At 46.5% G+C, this 11,502-nt stretch overlaps 1 protein-coding gene across 2 annotated transcripts in view; it reads right to left on the bottom strand.

Moving 5' to 3' along the window:
* The window catches only part of gpc4 (glypican 4), a 52,657-nt gene that overhangs the window by 4,980 nt on the left and 36,175 nt on the right, over nucleotides 1-11,502 (bottom strand). For both annotated transcript variants that reach the window (XM_071411471.1, XM_071411472.1), the window contains exons 3-8: nucleotides 4,044-4,441; nucleotides 2,325-2,490; nucleotides 1,855-1,985; nucleotides 1,575-1,721; nucleotides 1,311-1,435; nucleotides 915-1,087 (exon numbers count right to left, since the gene is read on the bottom strand). In XM_071411471.1, coding sequence (XP_071267572.1) covers nucleotides 915-1,087; nucleotides 1,311-1,435; nucleotides 1,575-1,721; nucleotides 1,855-1,985; nucleotides 2,325-2,490; nucleotides 4,044-4,441 — 1,140 coding nt within the window. The remainder of the gene's footprint in view (nucleotides 1-914; nucleotides 1,088-1,310; nucleotides 1,436-1,574; nucleotides 1,722-1,854; nucleotides 1,986-2,324; nucleotides 2,491-4,043; nucleotides 4,442-11,502) is intronic.

Genomic DNA, 11,502 nt, shown 5'->3' with positions numbered 1-11,502 from the left:
ATTATCTGGCCTAGATATTCTCATCTATAGACAGGTGGGGTGTTTACCAACAAAACCACTGGGTGTGCACTACGCAACTAGGAGGTAAAAACAGACTGGGTGGGCTTACAATCAAATGATTATTGCCAATTTGTGTAAGCTTAGTCTGCAAATATTTATTGAAAAAATAAATACATTTGCCCAGTAAGCACCAACATAGTGTCTTAATAGGGAGTTGGGCCACCACGGGCCAGAACAGCTTCAATGCACCTTGTCATAGATTCTACAAGTGTCTGGAACTCTATTGGAGGAATGCGACACCATTTTTCCACAAGAAATTCCATAATTTGGTGTTTTGTTGATGGTGGTGTAAAACACTCTCTCAGGCACCGCTCCAGAATCTCCCATAGGGTTGATATCTGGTGATAGACAGCCACGGCATATGGTTTACATCAGTGTTGATCAGTCTTCGTCACTGATGCTCCTGCTAAACGTTCCCCAACAAATCACCCCTCTTTCAAAGTCACAGATCTCTCCATCCAGACATGGTAGCTAAAATTAATGGGCAATTGGGCATGCTCAACATTTTTATACATGAACCTAAGTGGGATGTTACTCCACACCTGTGTGGAAGCACCTGCTTTCAATATAATTTGTATCCCTCATTTACTCATGCGTTTCCTTTATTTGATCATTTACCTGTACATTGTTACAGTTGTTGGTTAGCTAGCTTGCAGATTTTTTCCAAATTAGCATAGACGTGACAAGAGTCAAAACAGCTTCTTGCTAGCTATCTGACCGTTCAGAAGACAACACACAGCCTTTTACCTCAGTAGTGCATGCATTATTGTGGTGACGTGGTCAAGTCGAGTTCTCTGGAGAGGTGTGGTTAATAGGCCTCAGTCAGTTAATCTGTTAGGGTTTACCATCCTCACCTTGGTCGCTGGAGATGTCGTTGCCGCTATGGGCGGCCTTCAGCCAGCTAGTCATTTCCTTTAACACTGCGATCTGACTGCGAATCACCAGGTCTGGCTTTGTGATGTCCACTTCCACATCTGGGTTGGACACCTGATTGGCCAATCCGTTGCCCATAACAACAGACTCGTACCTAGGGAAGGAGGGTGTGCGTGAATGGGGAGATCCTACAGGACACACTAATTCGTTCTGCAGCAACCTTACTTTATGCCTTTAGAGTGAGAGACTCCATCCCTACGGGCCCTAGTCAAAAGTAGTGCACTAAATAGGGAATAGGGTCCCATTTGGTACGCAAAAAATGTTGATTGGTGTCTGTGTCAAGGGAGTGACCTGAGAAAACAACCTGCCAAACTAACCTGCTCTTTGCTGTTCCATTCCAACAGTCATCCCCAGACGTGATCCTCTCTCCAACACACACGGTCTCTGGCAGCGTGGACCAGAACTTCTTAGCATGCTTCAGCTTCTTCTTCACATCCGTCGTCTGGGTAGAAGGAGGCAGGCAAACAGAGATGGATCACACATTTATACTATGTCCATTTGAAAGACTTTGGACTTTTGCTTCTCACGTAAAAACTTGTGTTGAGGCTGCTGGTTGGACCCGATGTCTGACGAAGACTTACCAGTCTGTCCAGGCTGGTGCCAGCAGCTGTGGTGGGACGTGCATCGGGGCTGTAGGGACGGAAGCGACCGGTGAATCCTGTCTCCTTGACTGAGCGACGGGACCGGAAGCCTTTACCTGGCTGAGGCTGACCACACCCCTGAAACACCTGAAGAGGTGGAGAGTAGAGTGAGCGGCATGTACAGAGACAGACGGGCGGGGCTACCAGACAGAGACGGGAGGGCTACCAGACAGAGAGACAGGGGAATGCAGAAAACAGTCACAGACAGGAAGTGACTGACCTTCTGTGACACCTGCATGCTGTTCTCCTGCATGTTCATGATGGCCTCAGAGATCTTGACGTCAATGGGATCCATGACAGACTCGAAGTTGAAGGGCCCCTCCAACCTCTCAGCCAGACTCAACATTGCATCTGAGAATCAGACAACTCAGTCACAATGAAAACAACGACACCCTAAGTAAATACTTCTGGGAATTAAAGAAGCACTATAATCTTTTTGGGGCCTAGATTCTTTCGGCCATTTTCACTATGGGGCGATTTGGCTTGTTTCTACCAGCAGGGGGAAGCACACAGCAGTGTCAGTGTTTTGATCCTAAGAAGATTTAACAAGGCGCCCAAAATAAGGCCCAGTAAAGCTGCCACACAGAGAGGGGGTAGCAGGCACCAGAGGCACCCCAGTGAGGGACAGCGTGGCAGAAGACTAACACACAGCATAGTGAGCTTTTCCTTGTTGGATATGGAAGCCCTTACCCAGGAAGTTGTTCCACTCTGTGTCGAGATCGGCCTGGTTGGCCAGACAGCCACGCATCACATTGAAACAGTAGTTCTGACACGGCTTGAGGGCAATCTGGCCAGAACAGTAGGGACAGTACATCATCTTCATGGCTGCCCGCACACAGCTAGGGGACGCATTGACCTGAGGGGGAAAGAGGAGGGAGTAAGGAGTTTATACTCCTATGCATTGGTCACTAAGTTTCAATGAGGTGAATGAACTGATCCTTTTCTTAAACCAACAGGCAGGACACTAAACCTATATACACAACATATCAAATTATTACTCAAATCCCACAATGTGATTTATAGTGAAAGTCCAATGTGCAGTATCTTATCATTAATGAGTCACTTCCAAAACTGCTATAAACCTATCATGTCCTCTCTTCACACACACCTAACAACAAAACAGTACCATTATGGAATCTTGAACTCCCATTCAGACAGTGTCCCAAATGCCACCTGCTTTCCACAGAGGTTAGAAAACACAGGAGGGTGAGGAAGAAATGTTCACCTGAACTCCCCACACCTGGTCAAACATTACAGGTTGTTATTCTGGGAACGTTTGTCTATTTAGGGGTTTAAACCAGCTGTTCAGTGCATGAGAACACTGACCAAGGCTACAGATAACCACAGCCAGAACAGACCAAATCTCTCTACACAGGAGGCTTTAAGGGCACTTCATGCTACTTCTCAACATCCTCCCTGGTTCCTATGTGACACTGAACCAACGTCTCCCATCACAGAGATGCTATAATGCAACTAATACACAGGGCCTTCAGAGAGTCTTCATACGTATTCCACATTTTGTTGATTTACAGCCTAAATTCAAAATGGATAAGATTTTTTTCCTCTCACCCATCTACACACCATAATGACAAAGTGAAAAAATGTTGACAATTCGGCCAATTTATTGAAAATGAAATTCAGAAATCTAAGTATCACACCCAATTCAATACTTTGTAGAAGCACATTTGGCAGTGATTACACCTGTGAGTCTTTCTAGGTAAGACTAAGAGCTTTGCACACATGGATTGTACAATATTTGTACAACATTTGTACATTACCATTTCAAAAATTCTTCAAGCTCCAAGTTGGTCGTTGATCATTGCTAGACAACCCTTTTCAAGTCTTGCCATAGATTTTGAAGCCAATATGTCAAAACTGTAACTAGCCACTCAGGAACATTCCATGTCATCTTGGTAAGCAACTCCTGTGTATATATGGCCTTGTATGTTAGGTTATTGTCCTGCTGAAAGGTGAATTCATCTCCAGTGTCTGTTGGAAAGCAGACAACCAAGTTTCCCTATAGGATTTTTCCTGTGCTTAGCGCCATTCGGTTTATTTTTATCCCCCCAAAAAAACTCCCTAGTCCTTGCCGATGACAAGCATACCCATAACATGATGTAGCCACCACTATGCTTGAAAATATGAAGCACGGTACTGAGTGATGTGTTGGATTTTCCCCAAACATAACGCTTTGTATTCAGGACGGAAAGTTCCTTTCTTTGCAGTTTTACTTTAGTGCCTTATTGTAAACAGGATTATGGGGTATTGTGTGTAGATCAGTGATACAAAATCTCAATGCAATGCATTTTAAATTCCGTCTGTAACCACAAAATGTTGAAAAAGTCAAGGGGTGTGAATACTTTTTGAAAGCACTGTATATGTAATACTACGCACTAACATCCCTCTTACCGTGGAGACCTTGTTGACCACTTCGGGCATGAGCGCCAGGCCGCGGGTAAATGTGCGCGCCGCCACGAAGGCCCGTGTCAGCTGGAGGCGGAGCTTGCGTGGCACGTCGCCAAACGGTTTTAGCTGCTCGGTGTGGCGGCTGACGCATTCCATGTAGGCGTCGCTGAACTCGTACTGGACGTTGACCAATCGGAACATCCTCTCCAGGAGGTCTTCCCAGAAGTCAGACAGCATGGAGTCCAGGTTGACCACGCCGCTGCCTGACACGTAGTAGCGCTTCAGCTCCTGGAAGAAGTGCTTGAATAGCTCGGCGTTCTGCACATACATCTTGCCGTATGTGCGCACGAACATGTCGTTGAGCGAGCGCTCCGCGTTGTCCAGTAACTCGCGGAAGAACTCTGCAGACAGGAAAGAGAGGGTGTAAGTATGACAATAGCGCATAGCTAAGACTTTGAATATCAACATCACACAGTTTTGTAATGATAGGCTATATTTGTGAACCCAATAGAATATTAACAGAGGTTATTATGAGGTGATATGATATTGAGGAAATGTCATTTTTGGCATTCTCAGCGTGATAGATAATGGCTTTGTAAATCTTCCAGAACATGTGGACGGAAGGGGGAGCAGATTTTAATCAACCCTCATCTTAATACCATATTTACTCTGCCAGAGATTGAAACTATGTATTCTATTTGTATCTGTGCATCTAAAAAACAAACATACAGTTGAAGTCGGAAGTTTACATACACCTTAGCCAAATACATTTAAACACAGTTTCTCACAATTCCTGACATTTAATCCCAGTAAAAATCCCTGTTTTAGGTCAGTTAGTATCAACACTTTATTTTAAGAATGTGAAATGTCAGAATAATAGTAGAGAATTATTTATTTCAGGTTTTATTTCTTTCATCACATTCCCAGTGGGTCAGAAGTTTACATACACTCAATTAGTATTTGGTAGCGTTGCTTTTACATTGTTTAACCTGGGTCAAATGTTTCCACAAGCTTCCCACAATAAGTTGGGTGAATTTTGGCCCATTCCTCCTGACAGAGCTGGTGTAACTGAGTCAGGTTTGTAGGCCTCCTTGCTCGCACATGCTTTTTCAGTTCTGCCGACAAATGTTCTATAGGATTGAGGTCAGGGCTTTGTGATGGCCACTCCAATACCTTGACTTTGTTGTCCTTAAGCCATTTTGCCACAACATTGGAAGTATGCTTGGGGTCATTGTCCATTTGGAAGACCCATTTACGACCAAGCTTTAACTTCCTGACTGATGTCTTGAGATGTTGCTTCAATATATCCACATCATTTTCCTCCTCATGATGCCATCTATTTTGTCAAGTGCACCAGTCCCTCCTGCAGCAAAGCAAACTGACAACATGATGCTGCAACCCCCGTGCTTCACGGTTGGGTTGGTGTTCTTCGGCTTGCAAGCGTTCCCCTTTCTTCTCCAACATAACGATGGTTATTATGGCCAAACAGTTCTATTTTTGTTTCATTAGACCAGAGGACATTTCTACAAAAAGTACAATCTTTATCCCCATGTGCAGTTGCAAACCGTAGTCTTGCTTTATTATAGCGTTTTTTGAGCAGTGGCTTCTTCCTTGCTGAGCGGGGTTTCAGGTTATGTCGATATAGGACTCGTTTTACTGTGGATATAGATACTTTTGTACCCGTTTCCTCCAGCATCTGCACAAGGTCCTTTGCTGTTGTTCTGGGATTGATTTGCACTTTTCGCACCAAAGTACATTCATCTCTAGGAGACAGAACGAGTCTCCTTCCTGAGTGGTATGACGACTGCGTGGTCCCATGGTGTTTATACTTGCTTACTATTGTTGGTACAGATCAATGTGGTACCTTCAGGCGTTTGGAACTTGCTCCCAAGGATGAACCAGACTTGTGGAGGTCTACAATTTCTTTTCAGAGGTCTTGGCTGATTTCTTTTGATTTTCCCATAATGTCAAGCAAAGAGCCACTGAGTTTGAGGAAAAATATGCTATGACTGAGATGTGGTTGTCGCACCTAGCTGTCTTAAGATGAATGCACAAACTAAGTCCCTCTGGATAGGAGTGTCTGCTAAACGACAAATGTAAATAGACTGAAAATGTTAGCGCTAGATCAAAATAAAGAATGTTAATTTCCTACAATTCTATGCATTTTACCATGGCTAATGCTGTGTTCCTCTGCTCAAACATTTTAACAAAATCAAACGGGCATTTGGCTTGAATGGCCGCTAACCCCAGTTTGAAAACCCCTGTCCTATTGTACATTTCCACAACCAGATTGAACGTCTCCTCCATAATGTTTTTGGCAGTGTGTCTGTGACTGTCATTAGAACGGTACTCCAGAGAAACAGATTTAGGTCTGCACAGCACTCCCAGAATGCACAGCTCCAGGCTATAGAAAACCTGACTTGCGTCCAAAATGGCACCCTATTCCCTATACATTGTTATCTAGCAGACGCTCTTATCCAGAGCAACTTAGTTTAAGAATTTATCATAAGGCAGCGGGGTGGAACCACCACATCTCAAGTCATAGCTACTTAATTGAGGAAGAAATGTGCGTACTATCAGCAAAGTCAGAGGTAGAAAGGGGAAAAGGTCAAGTGCTAGTTCACGAAAGGCAAAAAATAGGTTATATAGTACGCTTCTGACCAAGGCCCATAGTGCACTATATAGGGAATAGGGTTCCATTTGGGACCAGTCCTCCTGTAGCTGCCAATAGGGTTGAAAATCAGAGGGGTTATGATCAAAACAGATGGATGTTTATTTCATTTGACATTGTCCTGTATGTACTGGTTTCCCTTCACAGCAGTGTCCCAACAGCAGGAATAGCACAGTGTCCCAACAGCAGTAATAGCACAGTGTCCCAACAGCAGTAATAGCACAGTGTCCCAACAGCAGGAATAGCACAGTGTCCCAACAGCAGGAATAGCAGTGTCCCAACAGCAGGAATAGCACAGTGTCCCAACAGCAGGAATAGCACAGTGTCCCAACAGCAGGAATAGCACAGTGTCCCAACAGCAGGAATAGCACAGTGTCCCAACAGCAGGAATAGCACAGTGTCCCAACAGCAGGAATAGCACAGTGTCCCAACAGCAGGAATAGCACAGTGTCCCAACAGCAGGAATAGCACAGTGTCCCAACAGCAGGAATAGCACAGTGTCCCAACAGCAGGAATAGCACAGTGTCCCAACAGCAGGAATAGCACATAAAATCCCTCAGCAGAAAAAAAACCCACTATGGGAATGGTTGTATGGGAAGAAAAACGGTTGGAAAGGGAGGAAGAGAAAGAAAAGAGTGAGGGGGGATGAAAGGTGGAGTTAAAGTTTGTTAGCGGGAGAGAGAGAGAGAGGCTGAATATGGGAGAGGTGGTTGCCTGGTTCCTGTAAATCCACTGCCATTCAACAGAAACGTCTCTCCACATCAAGCTGCTTCAGACTGACCACCAATGGCATTTTTCTGTTGTCACATTCCATTCGTTTTCCTTTCTCCCTGCTCCTCTTGGTCTGTCCTTCAGAGGCATTTTCAATAGGATTACTGCTCCCCCTTCCTCCCTTTCCATATAGGGACCTGTCCCCCCTCTCTCGCTCTCTCCCTCCAATGCTTTCAGTTGGTCAGTTCCTTCAGAAGGCTCTCTTCAGTAGAGACGGGGAACAATGACCTACTTCATCCTAAGGAATGTCCATCACCCCCCCACCCCCAAAATAATCCAACACCCCTCTCCCACGAACCCCCCCTGCTACCGCCACTTTCTTAATCTGAACAAAATGAGAATTCCAGACTCACTGCAAAATGCTTCACCTCTCTCTCTCATGCGCGGCACCATACACCCCCCTTCACCCCTCTCTCATGCGCGGCACCATACACCCCCCTTCACCCCTCTCTCATGTGCGGCACCATACACCCCCCTTCACCCCTCTCTCATGTGCAGCACCATACACCCCCCTTCACCCCTCTCTCATGCGCGGCACCATACACCCCCCTTCACCCCTCTCTCATGCGCGGCACCATACACCCCCTTCACCCCTCTCTCATGCGCGGCACCATACACCCCCTTCACCCCTCTCTCATGCGCGGCACCATACACCCCCCTTCACCCCTCTCTCATGCGCGGCACCATACACCCCCCTTCACCCCTCTCTCATGCGCGGCACCATACACCCCCCCTTCACCCCTCTCTCATGCGCGGCACCATACACCCCCCTTCACCCCTCTCTCATGCGCGGCACCATACACCCCCCTTCACCCCTCTCTCATGCGCAGCACCATACACCCCCCCCCTTCACCCCTCTCTCATGCGCGGCACCATACACCCCCCTTCACCCCTCTCTCATGCGCAGCACCATACACCCCCCCCCTTCACCCCTCTCTCATGCGCAGCACCATACACCCCCCTTCACCCCTCTCTCATGCGCGGCACCATACACCCCCCTTCACCCCTCTCTCATGCGCGGCACCATACACCCCCCCTTCACCCCTCTCTCATGTGCAGCACCATACACCCCCCTTCACCCCTCTCTCATGTGCGGCACCATACACCCCCCTCTCATGTGCAGCACCATACACCCCCCTTCACCCCTCTCTCATGTGCAGCACCATACACCCCCCTTCACCTCTCTGTCTCATCTCTTTCTCCTTGTACACACAGCTTCGGTTCCGCTGTAGTTTCTGTGTGCCCTCTGCCCGGCTTTGAAATGTAAAGTTCCCATGCTCTCTCCGAGGGAGTCACCAAACGCTCCTGAATTCGGGCACCAGGACACACACACACACACTGCAAGTGCGGCGCTGTCACTTCCACTTCAGACTGACAATCCAAAAAGAAAAACGAAGTGGGGGAGGGGTGGGGGCGGCTTGCGGAGGGTTAAGTTGAGGGCTTTTTTAACTCCAAATCCCCACTGTGTCACCAAGGATACCGGAAACACTGCAGTACTTCCATTCACGTCCCCACACACAAAGACAGGGGAGAGGGCACCAAACTCCACGCTCCATTGACAGAGATTAAAACAAAAGGTCCTTCTACCCCCCCCACCACCCCCCACTCCGGAATGTCAGTTGCCACAAGTTTAAAGTCAGTGAAAGGAGACATGAGGGAGGGGAGGAGGGAGGACAGGCCCCATCATCCTGCCTATGCAGACATACTAATGAACCACCACTTCCCACCCAAAAGATCTGTGCTGGCAAAGATGTACAGGGGGTCAGTAACAAGGTAGCACAAAACACTTCTAGTTGTAACTTCTGGTTGTTTTTAAAGATTGTTTAAAGTTGAGCGGATTTCTCTGGCTGAAGCTATGGCCTCTAGTATGAAACCAGCATTACACTGGCATCTTGATTCATCATTAAAAACGGTTTATGACATACAGCCGTCGGCCAACAGCTAGGCCGTGGAGCAGCACACACTCCCTTAAGGGTTTTCCTGAAGAAAAATGTGCTTACTGCTCAACCATTGGTTAAGGAAAATGTAGGTGAAAGGTTAGAGGAAAAGGATCATGGTGTGTAGGGAAACACTAAAGACATATGAGGCAGTATAGCCGCTTAACCTGTGTGTGTTCGTGTGAGAGTCTGAATGTAGATCCTGACAGCAAGAATCTTGTTAGAGAAAGAGAGAGAGAGAGCCTGGAGGAATCTCTTCCCCCGCCCCCGAAGTATGAAGCACTGATGTTGGGCCCAATCCATCACCCCAAGAGAGGAGCTGACCAACCTCCCTAGCACTCCTCCCTCCCCTTTCCTCCCATAAGGAGAATTGGACTTCCCTCCTCCTCCCTCTATCTTCACAGTAATTGCTCCCTTTTCTTGTGGGGTTCCACCCCTCCTGCTGTTAGGACCGCAGTGCTGGAGATGTATGGGTCTTGATGCGTGTGTGTCCTGGGGCAGAAGGGCTTAATCCCAGACATAGTTAGCTCCCCCAGACAGACAGACAGGGACAAACACAAACCACAGGTCAGAGGGAGATAAAAGAGAGCGGGAACTATTTCTGGCCCGCACTTAATTGGCCATGACTCCTAACTCCAGGCACATGATGAGGACTCTGCTCTACCACTTCCTGTGTGTCTGTGTTTGTCTCCAGCTCCAGATGAACCATTAGCCACCATCATCATTACCATCTCCAGCCACTAAATACAGCGAGCCGCAGGCACGTTTCCCGTGGCAGACACTATGCACCGTGGCAGACACGTCTGTAGGAAATGGCTGCTTCTGGACGTCTCAATGTGAGAATTGGGGTGTAATCACTAATCCAAACACTTGCAAAATGGAAGAACTAAATTCAGGTACTGTAAAACTTCAATTAAACCGCTGAGTCTCAAAAAGGCGCCTGTCCCTTATAATAGCCGGGCAACTGCACACAATTCAGAAAATAAACATCTGTTTCAAATAAACAATGGGTCGAAATGAATTGTTTACGAGGTTAAAATGAATTACCAGAGACGTAACCAAGTCACAATTTTGCAAGTCCTAAGCAAGTCTTAATCTTCGAGTCAAGTCCCAAGTAATAATGGGCAAGTGTCAAGTAAAGTCCCAAGTTCCACAGCTCAGGGTGAATCAAGCCACAAGTCCCTTGTTTAGGGTTTCGAGTCCTCATGTCAGTTAAGTGTCTAATGCCAATTTTATTGCAATTGAAATGCATCAGTGATTTTGGACCCACATGTTTTACAAATGGCATACCTTTCCCCCACTACCAGTCTTTGAAACTGAATGCTATGATTTTTGGGACCGATGATGCCCTGATGCAGAGGTGGCCCCACAGGTCCCAGAGTGGTGGGGCAAATTGTTTTCCCTGGGGCCCGGAGCATTTACTAATCTGGTAACCTACCCAGGTATACATCAGGACCCTATAGGATCTGACAGTGATTCATTAGTAGTTGTAAAAAATGTATGTATATTAGCAAAGGACCAGATTTACATTTGAGTCATTTAGCAGATGCTCTTCTCCAGAGCTACTTGCAGGAGCAATTAGGATTAAGTGCATTGCTCAAGGGAACACCAATAGATTGTTCACCTAGTCGACTCGGGGATTCGAACCATTGCCCTTTCGGTTACTGGCCCAACGCTCTTAACCACTAAGCTACCTGCCGGCTAGGTACACAGATATTTTCTAAACTGGTCATATGGTTGTAAAGAAATTCTGGAAAAACTACTGGCCCAAGGGAGGATGACAACCCTGTCAAACTGCAGCAACCTTGTACTTTATAATAGGAATTCATTTAAAACTAGACTTTACACAGACAACCACTGCAACTTGACAATAGAACTCGCAGGGCTGAGATTGGGGCTGAGATTGCTTTATGCAGGTTTGCATTGTATAGGCCAATGCAACTGCAATTAAAAATAAATGTACATTTATGTAATCAGTATTATGTAGGTGAAAGATGGGTGACTGTTCATCTGACTGATCACCTCATTCAGGGCAACTCAATACAGCAAATGCAATAAGGATTCAGAACTAACCATTCTACCA

This window comes from Salvelinus alpinus, chromosome 7 (genome assembly GCF_045679555.1).
Source record: "Salvelinus alpinus chromosome 7, SLU_Salpinus.1, whole genome shotgun sequence".
NCBI classification, from domain to species: Eukaryota; Metazoa; Chordata; class Actinopteri; order Salmoniformes; family Salmonidae; genus Salvelinus; species Salvelinus alpinus.
The sequence above is the reverse complement of the archived record's forward strand: the minus strand, read 5'-3'. Positions and strand labels throughout refer to the sequence as shown.